This window comes from Fukomys damarensis, unplaced genomic scaffold, assembly GCF_012274545.1.
Source record: "Fukomys damarensis isolate Sample0158 unplaced genomic scaffold, DMR_v1.0_HiC HiC_scaffold_24, whole genome shotgun sequence".
In the NCBI taxonomy this organism is placed as follows: domain Eukaryota; kingdom Metazoa; phylum Chordata; class Mammalia; order Rodentia; family Bathyergidae; genus Fukomys; species Fukomys damarensis.
Genome location: NW_022900936.1, coordinates 31,719,435 through 31,745,977, shown reverse-complemented (window position 1 = coordinate 31,745,977; position 26,543 = coordinate 31,719,435). Strand labels below are relative to the sequence as shown.

General features: G+C 34.2%; 1 protein-coding gene across 1 annotated transcript in view; it reads left to right on the top strand.

Moving 5' to 3' along the window:
* Gbe1 (1,4-alpha-glucan branching enzyme 1) overlaps positions 1-26,543 on the top strand; it is a 267,726-nt gene that overhangs the window by 218,029 nt on the left and 23,154 nt on the right. The window contains exons 13-14 of the mRNA XM_010602875.3: positions 16,113-16,297; positions 18,198-18,328. Of these exons, the coding sequence (XP_010601177.1) occupies positions 16,113-16,297; positions 18,198-18,328 (316 nt within the window). The remainder of the gene's footprint in view (positions 1-16,112; positions 16,298-18,197; positions 18,329-26,543) is intronic.

The following is a 26,543-nucleotide window of genomic DNA, read 5'->3' as shown; positions in this document are numbered from 1 at the left end:
AAATGGAAGTTTACTTGTATATCTATCATATAGTTCAGACTTTTGATATAACTACATTAAATACACTTAAGTATATCTAAATGTATAAAACATTTCACTATGCAAAATAGCATGCACAAAACTAAAATACTGTCATACCTACATAGTTGAAATCAAGGTTCCAAAACTTCTTTCTGCACAGGAAAGAAGAGAAACAAATTGTGACTATCTGCTATCGGAGTCAGTTCTTTTTGAAAGAATCACAGCAATTCTGCTTATGCATCGTTAGACAAAACTTGCACAGTGTAATAGAAGAGAGTAAATATCTCTTTTCTAGAAAACAATTATATAGCAAAAGATCTTTTTTGACTGTGGGAAAGATGTGTTTTGGTCATAAGTGATGATATTTAACCTGATTGTCAAAGAATGCACAAAATTCCTGGAAACAAAATGGAGTAGGACAAGTCCAAAATCTAACTGAAAAGTTGATTCACTAGCATGAAATTCAGGTTGTGATCAGATTCCTGTATGTCATCTAGCTTTAAATTGGACATAAAAGCTCAAAAGATAGCAATGAACTTTCCTCATTCATCCAGAGATAAGAATTTACAAATGATATAATTTAAGAAAGAGACAGTTAACATGTGAAAGATCTAAAGCCAGGACAGTAATTCTCTTCATGCCTGCATTCTTTGCCAGATGTTTCTCTTATTTAGAACTTTGTCCTTTTTTGGAATACAGCAGTTATTTCACCTTTATGGGTACTCAAAATTAAACGTACTGATGTCTGCCATTAGGTTGTGTCAAACCTCTCTAGGAGATTTTTATGTGGTGTTTTTAATACCATTGTCTTAAAGATGTGTGGGGGGTGGGGGAAGTGTTTTTGCCAGGCTCAAACATAGAACTTTGCAAATGCCCCAGCCAAGTTTCTGTGATTTTTGAATCCTCCATTAAAAAAAGTCAAAATCAATATTTTCCATTACAAAGGGAGAGGCCTGAAGCAATCTAATACAAATATTAAAAACTTTTTTTTTCTTGTAGAGGAAGAAGTACTCAGTAGTCGCCACAGCCTGTCTTGCTTATGTGGAACATTTTTCTCATTCCTTGGTACCAGTGGCCCAAGAGGAAACAGAAGCTCCTAGGAGTGGAGCAGACAAGGCTGACTGGCTGTTGGCTGAAACACATAGTAGTGAATATCACCCAGCAATCTGATACTGTCCCTTTGATTAAGTTACAGGCATGTAACTTAGAAGTAAACCTTGCAAATTAGAGTTGCATTATAAATCATAAAATAGCTTGAGAATAAATAAGAGAAGTGCATTACTGTTATGATTGTTCTTACTAGAAAATGATATCTAAACCAGTCATGACACACACCTGTAATCCCAGCATTCTGGAAAGCTAAGGCAAGAGAACTGCAAATTTGAGCCAAGCCTGGGTAACTTGGCAACTTACCAAGAACTTGCCTCAAAAAAAAAGGAAAAAAAAAAAAAAGACTGAAGATATAGCTCAGTGTGAAGACTCTGAGTTTAATACCTAGAAATGTCAGCAAAGAAAAAAATAAGCAAACATAATTCTTCATTGTTCACATAATAGTCTCAATTCTTATGTACTTTACGATTTTATGGTTAGTTTTATTACACTTGTATAATTTACCTTAAATGTAAAAATGTGCCAAAGTGGAATGTAGATCAAAGTATACATAGCAACAGAAATTTCTTGAATTCTTTCTTTTCCTGACATGGCATTGAAAAGAGAAAACCTGGCCCCTGAAAAAATAGACAACCAAAGTGATTCATCTACTCTCCTCTGATCTGTATCTTCCCCTTTTTGATGGTGTAGATATGCTCCTCTTTATAAATAACCTTTCTAATCCATTAAGCTTTGTTTTTTTCTTATTGCCCTCATAAAAAACAATTTTGCAATCAATAAAGAAGTGCTGTTAGACATTTTCTTTATCTTATTCTTGTGCTTCAAACTGGGGATTCTAAAAATAAAATAGCTACTACCAGTGAAGACTATCTGACCTTCTAAAGGAAGCAGCTATAATTTTTTCCTTAACATTTATTTAATAAATTTTTGTGTATGTACTATAGTCTTGTTGTTATTTTAGTTAGTAGAGATAGTAGATAAGAATATAAGATTATCTGCAGATACGTGAAATCAATACACAGCGTCATACTAGTTACACTCACACACAAAACACAGCATACTACTTAAGTATTTGCTTTAATAAAGAATAGTATTCAACACAAGTGCATGAACACGTGGAACACCAAAGCCTTCTACAGGAGTTTTGAAAAGGCCTCTTGGAAACTAAAGAGCTATGACCTGTAGTAATAATAGCAAAAGTCGCAGAACATGCTAGGTAAAAAGAAAGTGCAGGTTAATAACAAATATACTTGCCTTATACTCTTTATGGTGGAATTGGAAATACACTCTAACACATCTTTCTGTAGCTCTCACTATCTAACCTAAGGGCTGTACATTCATAGGTTTCCAGTTCATATTGTTTGAATCAGGTACCTAGTATAGGATGCAATGGAAAGAATACATATATCTAAGTTTCAGAACTAGTGCTTTATACACACATGGCTTTAGAAAATTACATTATTTACTGATTTGTTATTTTATTCCTCTCAAAAAACTTTTATTAAGATTATTTAAAACAACTACTAATTGTAGCGTAATTGTCCATTTATATTGGAGTGTCTTAAAAATGGTTATTTTTATTTCGATATTATTTATGAGTATAATTTATTTAAAATGTTTTTTCATGGGATAAGTGTATTTGAAATAAGAGGGATATTTTGATGGATATTAATTGCAATGTGCCTTTTAGTGCAAGAATTTTTTTTATTTAAACAATCTGTATCTTTTAATCATACATCTTATAATTCCCACTCGATATAATAATTCTGTCTTAATATTTCAAATAAGACTTGTTCATAAATACGTCTACATTTATTCTACTTCATTTATATGTAATGTAGTCTGCTTCTGGGGTAAATAATGTTGTCTGTTTGTTATGTTTCGACAACCTATGCAAACACTTGATCTGAGCATTTATTTCCTTCAATATCCTGTGCCTCATTCATGGATTTGGCCAAATCCAAACAATGTAAGCTGAATATTGTTTTCCACATGCCCATAGCTCACTTGGCTCTTGCTAAGAATTTTTCATGCCTAATTAATAAGAAGGTTCTCCTGCAAGAGCAGAAGGAGGGAATAGACCAGAACTACTACCATTATTCCAACATTCATTCCTGGTCCCTGATCCCTGTCCTAGGATGGGAGACATGGAAACGAGTCACTGCCATATTATTAGAGACAAAGGAAACAGGTGTAACATTTTTCTCATGCTACCATTTCCTTTATCTATACGTGAAATACGGGAATTTATCCTGTATTATACTCAAAAAATTTGCACATTTCTTATAGAGATTGTAGGTAAAACTAGTAGTTCATTGGTTTTGTTAATGTATTAAAATACAGTGCATGTGTTTATGAATATATATCACTGTAATTAAGAATGATCATTTCAAGTATTTAGTTAATCCTTCTTCTGCCAATATCCTTGAATAAACAAACAGAAAAATTAAAGCATATATTATTCTTGATACATTATTTAGTTTTCTGGCTTTGTAGACATCACTGTTGTTGCTTCCTTTCCATTTATTGATGTCTTCATGTTCACTAAATTTACTCCAGTATTTTAGATTTTAATTCACACTGCCAGAACTTATTTCTTCTGAGAATCACTCCTTCCATTGGTTCACTTTTCTATTTCTCACCCTCCATGATTTTTGTGTCTCTTCCTTTCCTCTTAGGTTCCTTCCCATACTCTTCTGGCCTAGAAATGTTTTTCTCAATATTTGTCTCATTATGCATACTTTCCTGCTGTCTTTAACCTATATATTTTTCTCTGGCAATACCATCCACTCCCATATTGTCAATTTCCCTGTTTGTTTCTCAAGACCAAGCATGTGTCTAGTACAAAAAGTGTGTGTATGTGTGTGTGTGTCTCTTTCTTAGTACCAAAAGTAATAGCATGGATTTCTAGGATTAGTTATTAATAATGACTATCCCCCCTCTCTCTGTATATCGACATCATTTAAGAGCTGTCTTCTTTCACTTTGATGACTCTTGAGCCTTTGCATTTTATTCTTTTTGAGTATACAGAGAGGAGTATTCTGCCTTTATTCCCCTACTACTTTAACTATTTTAATTATAAATTATATTTTAAATATTTTTTGTAGTCCTCTTTCCTATATACCCTCAGGTTAAACACATGCCTCTTCTTATACTTGTTTCATTTTCTTTCTTTTCCCTTTAGGGGTACACTCTGTGATAAGGGACATCATGCTAATATATATTAACCATATTACTCTGCAGAGTTGGTTCCAGCCATACCCCAAAATACAAGGATGTTTAAGTCTTCATATAGAATGATGTAGTAATTACGTATAAACTGCAAACACCTTCCCATATATCTTGAATCATTCCTATGTTACTTACAATACTTAATACAAGACTATATGATTAGTCCTTATGCTATATTGCTCAGGGAAACATTATGAGAAGGAAAAGTTCATGCATGCTCAGTACAGAGGCAAACATCCGAGACCTAACTACAGAGTATAGCATGAAAAAGATGAGATGCAAAGCCAGCGATATTCTCAGAGTGAGAGTAGGAGAGAAACTAAGGGTAACTGAGATGGCAGGAGGCTACAGCCGCATGTGCCCCTGTGCATTACTTCTGCTCCTGGATTTGGCATAGAGGCCCATGTATGGCAAATTCAACTTTTGTTTCCTGCAAATTTCCTGTATTTGTTTTTTCAAACATTTCATTTTGTCATTGGTTGAATCCATGGATGCAGAGCCCATAGTTATGGAGATCCAACTGTGTGTGTGTGTGTGTGTGTGTGTGTAGCTACGAGATTGTGCTGGACTGTAAAAGTATATCTCTGTTCTGTTAAGCAGTGTTAAATTCTTTTCTGGTTGGCTCATGTGATAAGTCACTGTATGTCATCTTCTGGAAGACAGATAGGTGGTTTTTGTGCTCCAAAAGAAGTTATAGTAGACCTTTACCATTTGTAGGTAGAAATATTCAAACCAAAGAAATATTGCATAGAGTGAAAAGACAACCTACAAAAAAGGGAAAAAATCCAGTCATTCTTCTAAAGAATATCTAGAATATGTAAAGAACTAAAAAATAATTAGATCGCCTAAAATAGAAGACCCAATTAAGAAATGGGCATGTAAGGGCTGGGTATTTAGCTCAGTGACACTGTGCCTGCCTCTCAAGCACAAGGTCCTGTGCTCAATCCTCAGTACCAAAAGGCTGGCGGGGGTGAGACATAGGCAAGTGAAATGAACAGATAATTCTCAGAAGTACAAAGCCAGGTGTGGTGGCTCATGCCTGTAATCCCAGCACTCGGGAGGCTGAGACAAGAGGATCGCTGTGAGTTCAAGAACAGCCACTACATAGTGAGTTCCAGGTCAGTCTGAACTACATAAGGAGACCCTGTCTCAAAAAACAAACAAACAAACAAACAAAACCCAAACAAACAAAAAGAAGAAGTATAAATGGGTAAAAACATATGAAAAATGTTCAGCATTTCTGGCCTTTCGAGAAATGCAAATTAAAACAACAGTAAATTTTCTTATACTAGAAAGAATGGCAGTCAACAAGAAGTCAAAGAATAACAAATGCTGTCATGGTTGTAGTGAGAAGGAACCTTCCTACTTTGTTGGTGGAAATGTGCATTAATACAAACAAACATTATGGAAATCAATATGGAGATTTCTCAAAGAACTAAAATTAGAAATTCCATATGACCCAAGTCTTCCCCTCCTAGATTTCTTCCCCAAAGAGCTAAAGACCTCATACTACAGAGATACATGTATACCTGTGCTTATAACAGCACAGTTCATAATAGCAAACAAACAGCACAATTAGGGATGGAAAAAATGAAGGAGGATAGCTCTCTTGCAGATAAGAGGAATTAAGAAATGCCATGTACAGGAACCAAATAACCACAGTGAATGTTAACATTATCTGTCATAAACAAGTTAAGAATAGTAATGACCTGAAGAATGAAATTAGGAAAGGGGATTTAGAGATGCAGGGAAGGAGGTGGTGAGAAATAAAAGTGGAGTTTTACAAACAAAAACCAAAAACGAAACAAAAAAACCAAGCTGTATTATGTTCGTGTACCTACTCCTCAAGATTAATGTAAACTTCATGTACTGCAGACATGTACTAATAAAATTAAAAAATTTGAAAAACAAAAAAAATATTGGGGTTCCTGTTGTAACTGCAGGACACTAGAGCTTGCTCTGGAAAATTAAAAGAAACATTACACATGGCCCTGCCCATAATAGTACTGTTCATGTCTCGTTGGCTGGTGCAGTCACCCAGACAGGGTGGGAATCCAGATAGGTTGCTCTAGAGTCCCTGACCGTTCCACAGTCACCAGGAAACACAGGAAAGTTACTTTTCTTTTGTTTTGATTTTTTGAGACAGGGTCTTACTATGTAGTTGAGACTGACCTGGAACTCACTATGTAGCCCAGGCTGGTCTCGAACTCAGTGATCCTCCTGCCTCAGCCTCCCGAGTGCTGGGATTACAGGCGTGCACCACCACACCTGGCTTGTAAATTTATTTTACTATAAGGGAAAGTCATAGGCTCTGATTTGGAAAACTGTGTTGTGTTCTGCCATTTCAGTAGTTAAGAACTTACTAAAGAACCTGAGAAAGCAAAGCATTATTTTAAAATAGAAGTTTCTTTTTAAAAGTTACTTCATTATAGTTTTTAAACAGAGTAGGAACTGAAGATTATTATATTCTCATTAGGCATATACCTTATTTTATATATACGTAGACTTGGAAACAATAAGAATTACATAACATCCACAGCATGGAGTCTGTGATAGACTTTAATTCCTAGGTAAAATTAGTATACCCTACAGCTTGGAGAAATAAAATACACAAACCTGCTAATCAAAATGTTCAGCTAACAGAACTAAAGCTTTCATGAGTGATGGTGACTTGAATTTCATCAATGTAACAGCTGATTTCTTGTCTGTTTACAGTTTGGAACTTTATGTCAAACAGAAAAAATTAATTACAGGGAAAGGAGTTCTGAAAGGAATTTTGTGCTTAGAGATTTTTCACAATTAAACAGCATGAATGGAAGTATGTACAGAACAAACAGAGAGGGAGAGAAGAAACTTAGTAGAAATGTCTAAAATCATTAGTAGACTGTAGCAGGCTTAGTCAACCTGCTTCTCTGGTTTTCTTTTCTTTTTTATTTTTTTTTATTGAGTTTATTGATACATTCTAGGTATACAGTACAGTTACATTCATCATTGGAATCTTGTACATTTACATAATAGCTCTTGATTCTCATTTTTTCCCCTTGTCCCTGCCCTCCCTTCACCCCCTCCTCCCTTCCCCATTTACAAACACTTTATTTCCCTGGTTTTCTTTTAAAGCTGTTTAGCCAAACCTTTTAGTCTTCTCATTGCTGGGAGCACTCAGGTCTGCTGCTGTACTGAATGCAGTGAATCACAGCATGTATTGTGAGTTTTCTCACAATATGTCCCAAGTGTCAGCTCAAAAATTTCTGTCTTCTCTTCATTTTGAACCGAGTAAAACTTGATGTTGCATTACTGATCACAATTATAATTTAATGAGAAGAAAGATCATGCCTTAATGGTTGCTGACTGGCTACTTGTAACGTGTGTTTGAGGCTCAGAAGTATTGTTCTCAGGTGTCACAGTCATTGCATCTCTGTGCTACAGTTGTTCAAATGTGACTTTTCTAAGCCTCATCTCTTGAATAAACCAGCCAAAGGTTTGAAAATGCTTCCTTCAAAATTCCCTAGTAGTTCTTTACTTTTTTATTGCTTAAAAATTCCTACTTGTGATGTATTCTACTAGCTGCAAACATTGTAATACAGTAAATGATTCTTCCACAAAAACATTTAGCTTTAGATGCCTAGAGAATCTGACAGAAATCTTTCTACCTTAGAAAATGCTCATATAAATATACATGTGACATTTTCCACAAAGTAGCAGACAGCCACTAGAGATGCATTAACACTAGGTTCCGATGCATTTATTGAGGAACATATACATGCATATATGTATAAACATGTAAATAGCAAAGGAGCATATAATTTAGAAATACAGTTTTTAATTTTGTTAAATTCAAATGTTGATTCAGATCATGTTGGTCCCAGTCCATCAAGTTGTCTGTACTAAAACCGACCAATTGCCTTCTTGACCATCACCTGAATAAATGTAGACTTGTATTTTTATATACAGCAGCCCTTAGTTGTAAGCTCATTTGGGTGGCCATATTTCACTGTACTGTTTCAAGTACTGCCACATTTTCTAAGTAATTTGTAGACCTTAGCTGAGAAGAACATTTAAACTTCTTTTAATGACAGTATTTTTCTTCGTTAGGTCTGTGTGCTGTGAGCTAGTGTAAGATATTAACAGGCATTTTGCAGTTTCTCTGTTCAGCCTGAGAATGCCTCACTGTTAACCCAAGGTCACTTTGAAAGTCTTTCTGTGATTTGGTTGCATTTATTTTATGCTTGTGTTTATAGTTTTGAACCAAAAATGAAATTTAATGTTGCATTTGTCCACATTAAACTTAATTTGCCCCTTGTCAGCTCATTTACAACAGAGGTAGCATTCCAAAGCCATCCTATAGAATGTTTTATCTACAATCACTGGTACAATTTTCCATCTTTTTGTTGTTGAGGTTTATGCAACTTCCTGTGTCATTCAGTGTTCTTCTCCAGGGAAAGATTTTCAAGCAAATCAAAATGAACCTAATAAAAATCAATAAATGATTCTCTAATAAGACACAATTTAAAAAAGTTATCTAACATAGGAATTTAAGTGACATATGATCTAAGTATAGGGCCGGGGATTTGGCTCAGTGGTTCCACCACCTGCCTCACAAGTGCAAGGTCCCGAGTTTGATCCCTGGTCCTCCCCCCCCAAAAAAATCAAGAGATGTTCATATTATCTAAATATACTTATTAGGATGTTCTTAGAATTGAACTTATATTTAAAAAGATAAATGAAGTAAAACTTAAAATACATTCAAAATCGTAGATTGTGACACTTTTTTAACTTTTTCTTATATTACACCTAGTACTTAATTTGACCTCACAGAATGACTTTTCTGTTAATAATTACTTTGATGTAATATTAAAAAGTTAAGTGGATATTCAAATTATGTGTATCTTAGAGAACATTTTACAAAGTCTTAACTTTAAATAATGCAGAATACTTTTAAACTATAATTCTAAACATGTACAGTAAGTAATATTTGTGTTTTCAACAATATTTCCTAAACCAATTTGCTAATTTGTAACTGTATCTGTAAAAAATTAGAAGTGTTCAAAACTTGAGGAGACATTAGAACCCTATGTACTGTTGACCTTTTAAGCAGATATTATACCTTTTCAGTGTATGTTGGAGAAATAACTGACAAATCTCCAAAGTTAAAACTGTTACACTGATTATTTATAAACATTGGAGTATAAGAAAAAGCCAAATTACTAACTTGAGGTGATTTGTTGAATAAATTTTTATTTTATGCACATGGTGGAATAATGCCATGCAGATGAATACTTTTTACATAGAAAACTGTGATATTAAAATTCAAGATTAGTATATGAATCTATCTTTGTTCAAAAACAAGCTGTAGGTAAGTAGATACTCGTTAGAGAAATGGAATAGATATAAATATATATGAAAAGAATATATATATATATATGTGCATATAAATAGATAAATATAGATATCAGTGAAAATAAACATTTACCAAAAAGGAAAAGATCATTTTGTAAGGTTTCAAGTTGTACTATGAGTATATAATTGTAGTTTTTAAAAATAATATATCCGTGGGTATATTTATTACATAATAGATATTTAAAACTTATAATGTTAGCCATTAGTTTTTACATGGATAGTATATATCTGTTACTGTTCTAAAACACTGTGTTTTGCCTCATTTAGTTTTAATCATTCTTCTCTTCAATATATATATATTTTTAATTTTGTGCCGGCTACTGTAACAACCATAGGCTAAGTGGCTTAAACTGCAATTATTTTTCATAATCTGGACACTGAAAGTCCAATTTCAAGATGCTGGCAGATTTGCTGTCTAGTGAGGACTTGCTTCCTGGCTCAGAAATGCTTATCTTCCTGCTCTTTCTTCCATGGCAGCAGGAATAAGAGAGCTTTCTGAGTCTCTTTTATAAGAACATTGATCCTTGTCCTGAAGACTCTGCCCTCATCATCTCATAGCTTCTCAAAGTCCCACCAACTCGTGCCGTCACATTAAGATTTAGGGTTACAGCAGAGGAATTTTAGGATGAGACAAACTTCAATCCATCACTTTTTTTTTTTTGCAGTACATTATGAAACTGTGACTTTTCATTCTGGAATATTAGAAATAAGTGGTGATATAATTTTACATTGGATTTTTTGCTTAGTGAAGTTCATGTACCATTTAAGTGTGTGTGTGTGTGTGTGTGTGTGTGTGTGTGTGTGTGTGTGTGTGTGTGTGTAAGATAGTTACTTAGCTTTAAATCAGATTATAGAATACTTTAATAATACCTTCTAATAGTTTGGGCCAAACTGATCATTCAGTTCTGTTCTGATGAAAACTGTACTGGCAGGCAAGGTACTAAAAGCAAGCTGAACTATCTGGGGAAGAATCATTTGTTGTTTTCACATCGTTAATCCACCTGCAGCAGTTGGAAAGGATGTCAAGCAATGGGGGCTGTGACCTGCATTCATATTTTCAAGAAGGCTGGGAGATAGTACTAGGAAAAGGGAAGGTCACCAGGTGCTAGGAGTATTCCAGCCTAAGCAAAATTACACTTTTAGAAGGTGCCAAAAATGTTACTCTCAAATGAAATGTAAGTAGCTGCGGCTTATCATTTGAGGCTGTTAAGAACTTGATCAGAAGACTTGGAAGGGTAAATATATGGGAATAATGAAAGTTCCAAGAGGGTAGAGGAAAGATAACTAACTTAGTAACCTGTTTTGCCCTATGTGAATCTTAACAAAATTGTTTTGTAAATCAGTTCTCTCCTTTAAATTCTAAAATAGTGAATAATGGAAAGTGAATTAGCACCTGGCTTTAGTATATGTGATTGTATTGTTAAAAATATGAGGGAGTTCCCCACTGTAGAATTGTAGCTTTTTAAATAAAGCAATAAGTGAAGAAGAGGCAAATAACTGTCATTTTAATTTATGCTAGTGACTTGTATGTCTGCTGCAGATCAGGGATGGCCAGATTTCAGCACAGAATGGTAAGAGATAAAATTTTTAGCATTAACATCTCTTGCCTACTAGGTCCTTCTTTCACATCAGTGATGACTGAAAGTATGTAACATAAGAGCTGCCAGATCTTATGTTAAGCATCTCACTTAAATCACCTCATGAAATCTTAAAAGAGCTTTATGAAACCTACTGTCCTATTCTGCAGATGATGACACTGAACCCCCTGGAGGTTTTAAATTGCCTTAAGTCTTGTTAATCTCTTAAGTGGTCTCACTGTAATGAGTTGGAAATGTATATTCATTAGCATCATGTTGTGTAACTGTCCTTACTTTGATATGATGAACTTTTAAATTTCTACATTTATTTTTTTCAGGGTGAGTATGTTAGCCTACTTACTTTTAGAATATTACAGGGAAGTTCATAAAATCCTAGTTTCTGGCCCTGAAGTCTCCATCAGAATTAATGAATAAATGTTATTGGAGATAAACATTTTTAGCAGACCTCCTGAGTGATTCTGGAATATAATATAGATTGAGAAGCATAATTCTACCCCATCTTTTTCTACATCAAAAAAGCGATAATATAGGTGGTTCTTATTTTTATTTATGGTGTTTGGGATTTTGGTTTTGTTTTATTTTGATTTTTGAAAGCATTGGGTACCACTTCTGATGTTTCTTACTGTACTAGCCATTGCTCCTCAGTCTCTCCTCACAGTTCTTTCTGCCTGAAATTCCTTGGGATGCTGCCTGTGGCCCTTTCTTCTGGTGGCTGCAATTATCTTCACTTATCATGGTTTTACAAATTATTCTTGTTCCCACCTGCAATTCTCTCATGAATTTCAGTTGCTTATTTTTGTCACTTCTACTCTAAATCTATGAATGCCTGTAAATCCTTCAGGTTTTAAATTTAGTATTCCTAAAATTGAACTCATTTTCTTCTCACCCCAAACTTTCTCTGTCACCATTTTCCCTTAGTGCAGTTAATGTCATTATTCAGTCTCCTAAACTTGAAACTTCAAAATTGCATTCAGACATTCTTTCCTCTCTCCCTGCAGTCAATCAGTCACGAAACCTCATTATGTACATCTCAGAAATGCCATTTGAATCTGTATTTTCCCTCATTCCCACGCGGCTCATCAGCTCTTATTCTTTAAATTTTATATACAAATACAGAGTTTTAAATTTCTGTATACAAATTTTTCTACCACTTACTGTTTCCCAATATCCAGTTCCTTTTCCACATTGTACCAAATATTTTAATAATATACACATTTGAATTTTTTGGTTCCCTACTGTCCACAGCATAAGGTCTAAAGTTTATAAGACTCATTGTAATCCCATCCTGTCTCTCTTGGCTTTTCTTTTCACCACCAATCTTGTTTTGTGGTCATTCCAAACTCCTTCATGACCTTTCTGTGTCTCGTATTGGATAATAGTATCTCCCACATGGGGTTGTTAAAGAGCAGAAAAGCTAATTCATGTGCAGTGATTACAGTAATGCCTAGCACCTGATAACAGACATTGAATCATTCAGTCTTCTCTCTTCTGTGATCATATGATGTGATCCTTTCTCCTGGAAAAATGCTAAATGAATTACTTATTAATATTGGGTTTAATCCAGAAAAACTGCAAATTGTTTGCCTGTAGAAGGCCTGAATGTACTTATGGATTAATATAATTTAGCTACCCAATAGAATTTCTACTCTCTGCTAAGTTGTCCACTACTTGAAATCTCACTAGTAATCAGGTTGATACTTTGATGTACGCTTGTCCTTTAATGATCAGTAAAGAATATACAGGCTAAAGTTCTGGAGGTACATCACTTTGCCAGTTGAATGATTGTCAGAACAAGAAATGCCAAGGGGTGTACTGTGTGCTTATGTTTTCAGGCATTCGACCTGGGCAGGACTCAAGTGTAGCAGAGAGAGAAGTGCCTTGTGCCAATTTAATGCATCAAAAATAAATGTAGACTTACAGAGTCAGAAATCTGAGTCACCTCTGCAGTGCTGTGGACATCATAAATATTGTTATTTAGACCAAAAAATTTATATTTAGAGAACCATTTGCAGGATTTTAATTTTTATGAAAGTTCAACAGAACTATTTATAGAATGTTGCTTTCTAATTTTATGACTATGCTCCTGAAAAGTTAAATATAAGTTTCAGGGTTTTTTAGCAGACCTCACTGTTTAAGGCAACTATATAGTAAATACTTTTGAATTATATTCCAGTTTACTTGTCTTTACCGATTAGAATATGAATATACTAATTTCTTTGAAGTAGAATACAGTAATTGGTACTCTCTTACTCATCAGAGAAATTTATGGCCTAGAACTTGTAGCTTTCAAGTGATATATATATGAAAGTAAATTTTAAATATTTCACTTTTAGAAAAATATTTAAATTAGAAACCCTACTTTCAATAAAAGCAATAATTGATCTAAGGTTAATTAATAGAATAAGAACTATATTTACTATCATTTTATTTTTAAAGTTTATTTGGTTTCTGGATTTCATTTTTTTAATCAAGCTTACTGGTACATTTTAGGTATACAATAGTTACAGTCATTAGGATCTGTACCTTGACAGGATGTATCTTGGTTTGTAGTTTTTCCCATTCCTCTGTCCTCCATACTCCCCTCCACCCTTCCCTGTTTACAAAGACTTTATTCAATTTTTTTTGCTTTTCTCATATTTTTTCTTTTCCCTTCTTACCTTCCCTGTACTTCCTGCCACTTCCCTTACTCTTTTAGACCTTTTCTTCCCCATTACACAATATCAGTTATACATTTTTATTCTTATTTGCACTTTTAGCTTTTCACTAGTGAAAATACTTAGTTTTTCACTAAATAGTGAAAATAAATACTCTTTTAGTTTTTCACTACATAGTTTTTCACTAATAGTTTCAGAGAAAATATTCAGTATTTACACTTGTGTCTTGTTAATTTCACTTGAGTATGACCACTTAGCTATAAATGTCTCTAGTTTCTCATTCTTAATGGCTGAGTAATACTCCATTTTATAAAAAAAACAAAAACAAAAAACCACGTCTTCTTTATCCAGTCTCCAGATGATGGGCAATTGGGCTGTTTCCAGGTTTTAGCTATTACAAATTGTGTCACTATAAACATGGGTGAGCATATATCACTGTGGTATTATTCTTTTGATTCTTTTGGGAAGATACCCAGCAGGGTTAAATGGGGCTTCCAATCCTAGTTGTTTGAGGTATCTCCATATTGATTTTCACAGTGGTTGCTCCAGTCTGTACTCCCACCAAAAATGAACAGGAGTTTCTTTCAGCATTTGTTATTGGTTGATTTCATGATAGCAGCCATTCTTTCTGGGGTGCAGTGAAATCTCAGTGTTGTTTGCATCTGTACCTCTCTAATGATCAGTGATGTTGAAATTTTTTTCACATGTTTATTTGCTATTTTTACTTCTTTGTCTGAGAAATGTCTGTTCATTTCAGATACCCATTTTTTTAATTGGGTCTTTATATTTGGGGTGTTCATTTTTTTTAGTTATCTATATATTCTAGATAGTAAACCTTTGTCTGAGAACAACTGGTAAAATATTTTTCCCACATTTTTGGTTGTCTCTTAGCTCTGTTGTTGATTTCTCTTGCAGTGCAGAAGCTTTTTAAAAAGATGAGATCCCAGGGCTGGGGATTTAGCTCAGCGGTTCGGTGGCCTGCCTCGCAAGCGCAAGGACCCGAGTTCGATCCCCAGTATCACAAAAACAAACAAACAAACAAACAAATAAACAAAAAAGATGAGATCCCAGTTGTTGATTCTTTGTACTAGTTCCCATGCTACTAAGGATTTGTTCATAAAGTCATTTGCTATGCCAGTATCTTTAAGAGTTCTATTATTAAATAGGGAGATAATATTTAAATGGATTCCCAACCACTTGTCCCTGCTGTACACTCAGGTGCAGACACACACACACACACACACACACACACACACACACACACACACATGCAGGCATACTTGAAATTAAAGATATATATATAGTGTTAATGAGTACATCTAAAAAAGAAATAGAGAAAATTAATAATAATAGATGATGGCTAAGATTTCTGTGATACCTGAAATTGAAAACATGTTTGCCTAAACTGATGTGGTGGAAGAAATGTTAGGGTTTTTTTTGTTTGTTTGTTTATTTGTTTTTGTTGTTGTTGTTGTTTTTGGTACTGGGGATCAAACTCAGGCCCTTGCCACTTGCAAGGCAGGCACCAGAACCACTGAGCTAAATCCCCACCTAACATCGGATTTGAATCAGAAGTAAATTGTAATGATTACTTCACTTAGTATTATCTATGTGAAGTTGGACAAATCCCTTAGCTGCCTAGAGCTGTGGGTTTCTCATCTGTTAAAGGACTGTAATAGAGTTTCTCTCTAAGGATCAAAAAGTAACATACATGCAAATCCCTTAGAAATTGTAATACATTGTACAGATTTTGGAGATTAGAGAGGTAGAGATTTCAGAAATTCCTCAGACATCTCCTAGATTATTTCAGAGATGAAATAAGTGGCAGACGTATCTGTCCTTCAGTTTGTGCGTAAGGAACCTGAGATGTGCAACAAGAAATGAGCAGCCAAGCTAAAGTCTGATCTGTAGCTTCATTGTCTAGATGTCATACTTTCTGTACTAGAACCTGCTTTTTGAACAGGCCTATGCATCATTCACAGGGTAAAGCTGTAGCAAATTTTACTATAAGCTGATTTTAAAAAATTAAAACATGTAACTATGATGTTTCTTAATTACAAGTGACAATATTACTAGATAATATTTACCCTCTTTAATGCAGGCAATGAATTTGGGCATCCTGAATGGTTAGACTTCCCAAGAAAAGGAAACAATGAGAGTTACCACTATGCCAGAAGGCAGTTTCATTTAACTGATGATGACCTTCTTCGCTACAGACACCTGAATAACTTTGACAGGGATATGAATAGGTTGGAAGAAAGATATGGTTGGCTATCAGCTCCACAGGTAAGCTCTTTACGCTAAATATAATGTTTTACTCACCAACGCTATACATGCTTAGAATGGCAATTGATTTGAATCCATGTGCAGATCTCCTAAACAGTACTTTATTATTCAGTGTGTAATGTGCCCTGTAACATACTTCAGGTTGTCAAAACATGTCACTGAAGGCTCTCCAGTGCATAATGAAAATCTTCAACACAGTGCCCTGCTTTCTTGTCTGGTTAGTTTGTTTGTTGTTTAAATTTAATAATTTTCATTTCATTTGGTTAAAATAAATGGCAAAAGCACTGCATGCAGCCCATTTTGGAAATTGTTGTGGAACCATCTTAATTGTTTTGACTACTTTTCCTTATATAAATAATTATGTTGTCTTAAACTACTTTGACAACATGTCGGTTTCTTTATTCCTTTTTTCCCTTCTTTACTGGTCTCTAACTTGTCATTTCAATAGATGTCATTATAACTGTGTGCTGTTTTGTATTTTTCATGAGCCTGATTCTCCTCTGGAATTAAAGTCTCAGTTTTCAATAAGTTTTAGAAAATGTAATTAACAGGTGCAAATTTTATACAGGCTTTTTTTTCCTTGCAGAAATTAGCATATAGTGTGTGTTAGTTATAATCCATTTACTTTATATTGGTGCTGTCTGAAATTACTGTTGATGTGTTTTTACTTTGGTGTCTGTGATTCTTGTTTTTAATGGCTGAACAAAGGTACTTATATATTCAGTAAGATTGGCTACATGACACAAATGCCCTAATCACATTTATTAGTAATGCTATTTCTGGAAGACAGAGCAAAATGATGCTCCTTTTCAATAGGAGCAATGTTGAATACCAAAAGGCACACTGTTTACTCTGAGCTGTGGTTCACATTTCTAAATTACCGAGAGTGGTGCTGCTGATATGCATGACAATAAGTCCTCTCAAAGCTGAGGGGGCGGTGTTAGGATGGTTCTGGAAAGCAAAATCTTCTCACAACTAACTGTAAATACATGATGTATAAAACATGGGCCTTTGCAGGTGTTGTTTCTTTTCAGACCTTTTCCTTTTATTGATGGAAAAAAACTTGAGCATATTATAATAGAGCGGCCATTGAATCTGTCAATGTTGAGTAAAATCGTAAAGTGTATATGATGATCCTTGAATGCTTGCTATGTGAATTGCTCCCCCATTTGACTCCCATTTAATCAGTATTACCTGGGTGACTGCACTTGTAATCTTACTAGTTGGTCATGGTTTTGCCCCACCTCATGCCCACCTTGTAATTTTCCATTGGGTCTTATAGTTTTGTAGCACTTTGTACTCGCCTCACCACATGGCTTTGCTGTATAAAACACCTTTGAGAAGTGGAGTGAGCAGGCAACCCACTTTCTGGTCCTCTTTCTGTCTCTCTTAGAAGCTTTCTTTCCTTTAATAAATTTTTCCTACTCTTAAAAAAACAAATAAAAAATAAAATGTGTATCATAACTATAATTTCAGAAACTAGTTATGGTATAACATTAAATTTCGAAAAGTAACTTTATGAACCACATTAGGCTGGAGATCAAAACAAAAGTATTTTTAAAAATTCAGTTATAAAGAGACATGATATATTCAGATGAATGTTTTCTATGTAGTTCAGACACCAAGTTTTTACTTGATACCTGAACTATAACAGTAATTCTCTGTTTTGTGTTTTGAGATCAGCAAGTGGCAAGTGAGATTTTTATACTCATTAAGGGCATTTTAGCACTGTTGTTGACCTGGAGTTTGACATGACAATAATGTTTAAAAATATAAAATTTTAGATTTTTGTATCTGGATTAGTAATTAATAATTAAGGAAGACTATATTTTTGTAAACAATTTACTTGTGGTGGCATCTTTGGGTTATTTAAATGTAACATATGAGTTAATTCTTACAGGCCTATGTGAGTGAAAAACATGAAGGCAATAAGGTCATCACTTTTGAGAGAGCAAATCTTCTTTTTATTTTCAACTTTCATCCAAGCAAGAGTTTCACTGATTACCGAGTTGGAACAGCATTGCCAGGAAAATATCCTTTTTTTGTTGCCAATGAATATGTCTGTCAGAATTCACCTTTTTATTATGTCAGAGCTTAAAACTAACACTGATCTTGTAGCAGTAGCTTTCAGTTTCCTCATCTTAAAAATGAAGCACTTGAGCTCAGCTATACTGAATTATTCCTGAGTTTTGTTCTAGTTCTAAAAAAAAAGTATAATTGCTAATATCTTTAAATAATTTTAAATCTAATAAGAAATGCAAAAGACAATTGTAGTTTTTTTGAAAGTATTTTCTAAGCTAAATCTGAGGGTTGTCTCCTTTCCATTCTCTACTGAGGGAAAGAAAGACTAGAGCTGTAAGGCTAGCTTCCTTCCCTTTTCTCTATCCTTTTTTCTCAGATGCTGAATATTGTAAAGACAGGAATTTTCCTGACAGATACAGTACATTCACATAGCACTTAAAATTGTGAAAAGACACACATCAGTATTATAAGTTTGGAAGTTGTTACAAGGAAAATCCACAATCTATTTTAAAGGTATTTATGACTGTTACTTAGTTCCATATTTTTAAAAAGTTACAGATTCAGGACCTAGCAACAAATCAACAGAGAAATAATTTGCTTCTCCTCTAAAGCTCTGATAATGGTTATTATCTGCCAAAGATGTCTGGCAGCAACATGAAGTCCCATGTGGTGACTTCCAACTAAAATAAGAAAAACCTCCTCAACGGGCTGAATGGAAAAGGAAAATGCCTTTCTCACATGATAAAAGTTCTAAGTTAGAGAGACCTAGTAATGTGGTAGTATCAGCTTTACTGCTCCATTCTGCCATTCAACTCTCAGGTGTCAGCAGTGTCCAAATGGTGCTCCTTGTTACAGTTGTAATTCAAGAACCATAGTTTTAAGTATGACCTTCAGACACAGCAGAACACAATTTTTTTTTCTGTTTCAACAATGAAGTCACTTTTCTATAAAATATTCTTTTGTATTTCATTGAACAAAATTGGGTTTCTTATCACTCCAAGATATCCAGAAATGAGAGTGGTATCCCCATGACTGACTTAAGGAAATGGACTCCTTGGTAGACATCGAGACTAACGTGTTCGTAACAGGAAGAAGGAAAGTACTGTCCAATAAGATGCTGCAGTATCTGCCTTCACCTGTGCCACTCAGAGATAGTAAGGGTGGTGAGAGATGGGCCCCTGCTTTTTTTCTACATCAGAACATTTCAGAGCAGATGTTATAATTGCAACAGATGCCCTCTTGTGCCCCACTTAATCCAGAGAGTTCTCTGTGTTAACTTTCTCTTGTGTATACAAAGAAATCAGTATGATGGTGTTACTTGCACTAGAAAAAAGTCAAATAGTGGACATAAAACGGCTCATACATGAGCCTTCTTGTCTTCAAATTAATACTAATGGAATGTTGCTAACCAAATCCTTCTATACCTGATGATATAATATAATCAAACTAGAATGTATTTATAGATTACTTGCTATTTTATTGCAGTTTTTATTGATTCTAATTAGGGGAGAAGAACAATGATGTAAAGCACAATGCATTAACTGGTAAGGAGAAAATACATTACATGTTAGGACAGAGAACCAGGAAAAGAAAAAAATATAATAAGATATTAAGGAAAAGACCTTTAAGCCCAAACCTTGGGAAATGGTTAAGATTATAGAAGAAAAAAATCAGAAGGTCATTCCAGTGGTTGGAAAGCATGGAGTGTCCTTAGATAATGGGCAGTATAATGGATTAATTAAAGAACAATGACCATAAAAAAGAGGTACTAAAAGATAAAGGTAATAGATTGAGATCAAATAATAGAAGATTTTCATGCTATATTAATTAGTTTAAGCTTTTTATGGTTTTATAGTGAGTTGCTAAAGGTTTTTGAACTAGGGAGCTGCTTCCTAAGAATATATGCATTAGGAAAAATTCTCATGTATCTGGCTGTATAAGAGAGCTGTCATGAAAAGAGAGATGGTAAGTACAGATATTAATTATGAGAAATTGAAGTGCACCTGAAAGATAATTAGGGCATGAACTAAAGTAATGGCTCTGGGATAGGAAAAGGTATTTGGAGCACTTTCCTATAGCGGAAGAATTCATCAACATTTGGGATATGGAGAGTAGAGGAGGAAATGTAAGCTTTCACTCTGAATAATGAGAAGAATGATAGTAGAATTGTTACTTGAGATAGAAAAATGAGAAGTAGTTGGAGAAATAGACAATATAAGCTTAATTTAAAATTGTCAACAAGTAGAAATGCATTTGATTTTTAATAATGATATTTAGAATAAAAGTCATGTCTCAAGATCTAGTGATCTATCTAAAATCTGTTACTATTTTGAAATGAAAACATATGACAAAATAGTATATTTATTGAGTAGAATGCACCCAAAAGTTAGTTTATATTTACCAATGTAGAATTATACTCTTTATCATCGCCTGATTTGATTTTGATAAATCTGGACTTTAATTGAGTCTTCTGAAATTTGGTAATCTTGTTCAGTGTCTGTAAGCTGCACGTAAATTGTCTACGTTAATAAATAAATGTTAAGTTGAGTGTTACAGCACACATATGTAATTCCAGTACTCTGGGAAGCTGAAGCAGGAACATCACAAATTCAAGCCTATCTCAGAAGGGGAAGTAGGAGGGGTAGGGGAAAGGAAAGAAGGGAATGGAATTAATATGAGAGTAAGAAAACATGGAAACAGAGTCTTTGTAGATAGGGAGGGGTGGACGGCTTGAAGGGAGAGCAGGGGGATGTGGAAAAAATAACCAAGATGGATTATGTAAAGGTGCAAATTTCCATTTCATTATATTGTATACCTTAAATGTACCAGTAAAATTAATTTTAAAAAGTCAAGCCTAGCTCAGGCAACCTAGTAAGACCTTATCTCAAAAGGGTAAGGGATGTAGATCAGTGTAAATGCCTTGAGTTCAGTCCCTAGTACCATAAATACATACATACATGCAGAATATTTTACATTAGTGAGCTCTTTCAAAGCTTTATTCATCTAAGTTGTAATGTTTGTAAATTTTACTGACACATACACCTTGGAAAAAGGTGCTATCTCTTTACAGAAGGAGTAAAGTCTCATTCATTTACTGTACCTCTCAGAGAGTAATGGAGAAATATTGTTGGCATATTTCCTGTTGTTTTTCTACAATAAAATTATGACAAGTTGGACCTTTTTTATTTCTACTACCTATCTCATGCACATCTTTCTGTCAGTAAGCCATAATGAATTCCTGCATGCTAGTGCCCCATCTAAAGACACTTATATTTCAACAAGTCTCTTTGAATACATAAAAAGTATTCAAGAGTCAATGGCTAGATATCTACTTGAATATTTTTATTACAGTAAGGAGTGCAGCACGGGAGAAAGAGAGCATTCCCAACATACCTTACACTATACTTTTTTAATTAGTCATATGTTTAAAAAAAAAGAGCTTCTCAAATTCCAACATTTAAATAAAATCTGGATCTTGAGAGGTCTACCATTGTACCCTTACAGTTCAGTTTGTGAGTTCCATCTAGATAGTTCTTCACAGATAAATAGTAATTGCTACTGGAATACTTTCCAGCCCTAAGAAACTAACTGTAATAAGATATATAGATAAACAGTAAAGATTTTTAATTTCGATGTGTTAGACCCATGCACTAGGGCCATTACCTGTTTTCCAAGCCAGATATTCCGATCAAAAGAGGCCTTGAGCATGCCCCTCTAGTACCACTTCTCCCGTCTTCCCTCTGCCATACCGAACGTCTCTAGTTTTTAAAATAACTTCTCATGATATTTTCCAGAGTTCATAACTATATATCTCTCTTATGTAAATTCATCCAGCAGGGCTCCCGTTCCTCTTCCTTTCAGTTTACAGAATTAAGAACACAATATTCGAGAGGTGGTGACAAGGAGGACAGAGAGCGCTGCCCCAGCATCTTCCTTCATGTTAACGTCACTCTTACTGACAGAGTTGAGGTAAACTAGCTTAACCAGCAGCCACCGTGTTTTCTGCTCACGTTGTACCTAAATTCAAATAGAAACCTAGAACACAGAAATTTGAACATGAAGAAGTATAATCAGTATAAATTTTTGCCTTCTATCTATTCATAAAGAAGATAAAAGTATTAAGAGTACAAACAGTTCTGTTTCTATCTTTTGAGAGTGTACCATCTACTGTAAGCACCAGACAGACTTCTAATTCTTGTTGTCCCGAGCTTACTGTTAAAAGAGTTTTCTTTTTAATTTATTATACTCAACATTTTAAAAGTAATTTTCTGGCCTTTATCTTGTTCACATTATTCTTTTATTTTTAAACTACACTTCAAATCAGCTTTATCAGTACAATTTATATTTAAATATAGAAAGTTTAAAAAATCGAATATTAATGCTGTATTTTCTGACTTTAACAAAGTGTGCTTGCCCAACTACTGAAGAAGTACATTGAATACAGATTTTCACTGCGAAAAATCCACAGTAAAAAAATTGGATGTATTTGCCAAGTAAAGAAATTTATCAAATTTTTAATTCCCTGGAAAGCAGAATTTGGTGCCAGAACAAATTTAAAGTTTCTAAAGAAATCATCTGAACTTCTTCTGTCACTATGAAATGTAAACTGGCTATGGGTAACATTTCTGAATTCTTGAGCAGTTCCATTTTTTGAACCTGTATATCTTGCATATCAAATGGCAAGGCATCAACTTTTACTCACATCTGTGGAGAATAGATGGTGGCTGTCTTCTCAGGAAACTGATGGAAGGAAGCTATTTTGGAGGTAATGCTAGGCAAAGTAGAAAGAACACTTTAAGGATGCTTTTAACTATCTCTTCAAAATAAGAATATATATTTGAAAAACTGAGAAGCAAGTCTGATTTGCATCAATAAGGTTTTGAATGTGGTCATCATGGTGAGTGCTAAAGGAAACAGTATTGTTTCTGTCAAAGTATTCTTAACTTCATCCTAGGAAAATAACAAAAAATAGAACAAAACAAAAACTCTGTGCCTATATACTGTCTCTTTATCTTTTTAGCTGCAAATCTTCACTGTAATGATCACCAGTGTTCTTTAATATAGTAGATAACAATGCAAGTAATGTAGCTGCAACCTAAATGTGCTTGGTAAATAGGCAGGTTTCACATTACATGCTTAGGATTATAGAATACATTTTCCTGATGAGTTATATTTACTTATGATTTCCCATTGTTTTGTTTCAAAGAAAAAAGTGCCCTTTATATTATTAGAATCATTATTATATTTTTGTACTTATAGTTCTTCACCAAGAACATTATTAAATCAGGACTGAATTAAAATGAAAACTGCTAAGCCCCCAAGGAAAAGCTGCTCTTTCTAATCCATTTTGAATAATAAAAAATTATGGTACATTTTAAGAGATGTGAAAGAGAATGTGGGCATTATGTATGGTTCCTCTTTTGAGGCCCGTCTGTTTACTGGCCGTTTTTATTAAGAACAGGTATTTCATTTAATATTCCTGACCACACTATGTGGTAAGTTGGTTAGCCTCATAAAGTAGACCGGGAGAGTGAGGTCTGTATATAACTGAATATTTTTCCGTTGGCAAAAGCTGGTGAAGTTCAATCAATACAATTCCAAGCACAGTTTCTTCCTGTTGTATTTTGGTGCATTGTTCTGTCTGTTAACAGCCATGTACCTGTGGTTGGGGTAGCAATGACTACTGAGGATGATTTATTTCTGTAATGTTCAAAATGATCTCCATGCATTTCTCGTGAAGGGGGTAGCATCAGAAAATTATATACAAATTCATGGCACAGATAGGCTTCCCCCTCATTATGTAAAATCGGAATCCTTCAGCACCCTGCACCAATGTGTTCCCAAGAATGTGTTCCTTGTGATCTCTGTTTCCGTCTTCACAAAAAAGAAAATAATCTTAAAAACTAAAACATGCATACTTAGTTCAATTATTGTGATATTTCTGTTTTGATTTCTTTTGCGGGGGGTACTGCAGATCAAACTCGGTTCCTTGTGCTTACTAGGCAGGTGGCAGAACCACTGAGCTAAATCCCCAGCCTGGATTGTGACATCTCTGTATACTAGAGTAGAATATGAGTGGCTCAGGATTCTATATTCGAAGTTAAACGCTAATGCAGCACATCAGTTTAAGTTTACTATGTAATATTCAGTATAAAGTTAAAATGTCACAGCCTATTTATAAGGTATGTGACTTGCTGTATGCACAAGAATATGATTCAGAGAGCAAAAACAACAAAACAACCCTATTTTTAAAGTATTTTCTCAGCATACTGTTGGAGTGGGGGTGGACATAATAGTGCAATAGTAGCCCACTTTCCAAATGGTATATCAAACTGTTACAGTACTGAGATGCTAAGAGGAGTGATCACAAATGTGACTTGTGAAGAATATGTGATCCAGGCCAAAAGTATTTAAAGCTAAGGGAATAGATGAGTAAATAATTGAATTTAGTCCCATATCTTGGAAATATTTTCATTAAACTACTGCAAGATGTACTTTTAAAAATGTAAATTCAGACTCTGACATTTGCAGCCTGTATACAGAGTCTCTAATGAGCAAATAAGGTCACTTGGATGACTCACTGCAGTGCGCTTGCTGAAGGCAGAGGTGGATGTGAGCTGCTTGATTTAGAGAAGCCTTTGAAGTGTGGTTATATAACTGTGTTAGAATCTGTGCTTTTCGCAACAAATAAAAACAGGGAACTTAATGTATGATTACCTAAATCCACATTTTGTAATGATTATGTAATACTTGTAGAAAGACATTTCTGGACAAAAAAAATAGACTAGGCTTGACTTTCCAGATTTCCAGGGAATAGATGTTTTTGTTAAAAACAAATAAAAGACTTTTTGTGAAAGATCTATATCATGACTTTGAACAGATGCAGGCGTTTTTCTTTTTCTTAAGTGTGTGTCTTTGTTATACTGCAATTTAATAATTTTATGTGCATAGAGACACATAATCCTACTAACAATTTTGTATTTAATATGCATCTTTTGTTCTGTAGATCAAAATGGAAATACATATTTACCCATCAGCTAGGTTATCCTGCTTTAGTTTTAAGATACTGAAACAATTTTAAACATTACTTAGGGATCCTTTAGAATATTCTTCATCGTTCAATACTTTCTAATGCTATGATTTAATGATAATGATGGACAAGTCCCTTCTCTTCCCAAGTAGTAAAGAGGCTAAGATTTATCTTTATTTTTCTATCAAAGAATTTAAAATGAATCACAAGTTAAAAAAAGAATTTGCCTGATTAAAATATCATAACTACTATAACAATTTTAGATTAACTTAATATGTTATGTATTCATAAGCATATAGGCAATATGAATAATAAACAAGACCTCACTGTGAACAAATGTTGCTAGTTATTTTTTTTCTTTCCTTTTTTTGATGGGTGGGGGAAGAGTTCGCTTTGCTTTGAATAGCCATCATGGTGCTGAAAAATATTCATACATAACTGTTTCTTTTTTGATTCATAGCTCAGTTGTAGGATAGTCTTCTGGTTATCAGACCAAAATTCAGAAATTGATCTCACAATGGCAGAGCAAATATTTTCTTCTCCCATTTCTTGTTCCCCTGATAGAAAAAGAAATCAGAACTATTACTATGGCCTTTAAAATTAGTGTACTCTTACCCAATAATAGTATCAGTATCACTAATGGAAACAAACTGGTTTTGCCCAGGGTGATTACTTTCACCATATGAAAGAACTTTTATATTTTAATTGACAACATGATAAATAGTACGAGTGAGCATTTTATCTGCATATCAGCAATTATATCTTTACACAGAATACATTAAGTACTTGCCACATAAAGCTAAATTTTTAATAGGCTGATGCATACTGGATGAGGAATTGATGGACTGACAGGTGAATGGCTGGAATTAATAAATGGAGGGTATAGCTGTCTGATAGAGAAAGAACCTCTGAATTGGCTTAACATTAAGTAGTCAAGGACTAGATATATAGCTCAGTGGTAGAGCGCTTGCCTAGCATGCAAAAAGCCATAATGAGGTTCCATGCTCAACACCGCAACTCAATCAATCACTTAATCAATTGATTAAGTAAAAGTTACTATAATGACTTGTGCCTCCCTTCATGCAGTCATTTAAGTAAATGACAGAAAAGAAGCATTGATCATTGATAACATTATCAATAGTATGTAATGTAATCCCATAGAATTCAAAATTCACATAGTAGGATCTGCTTTCA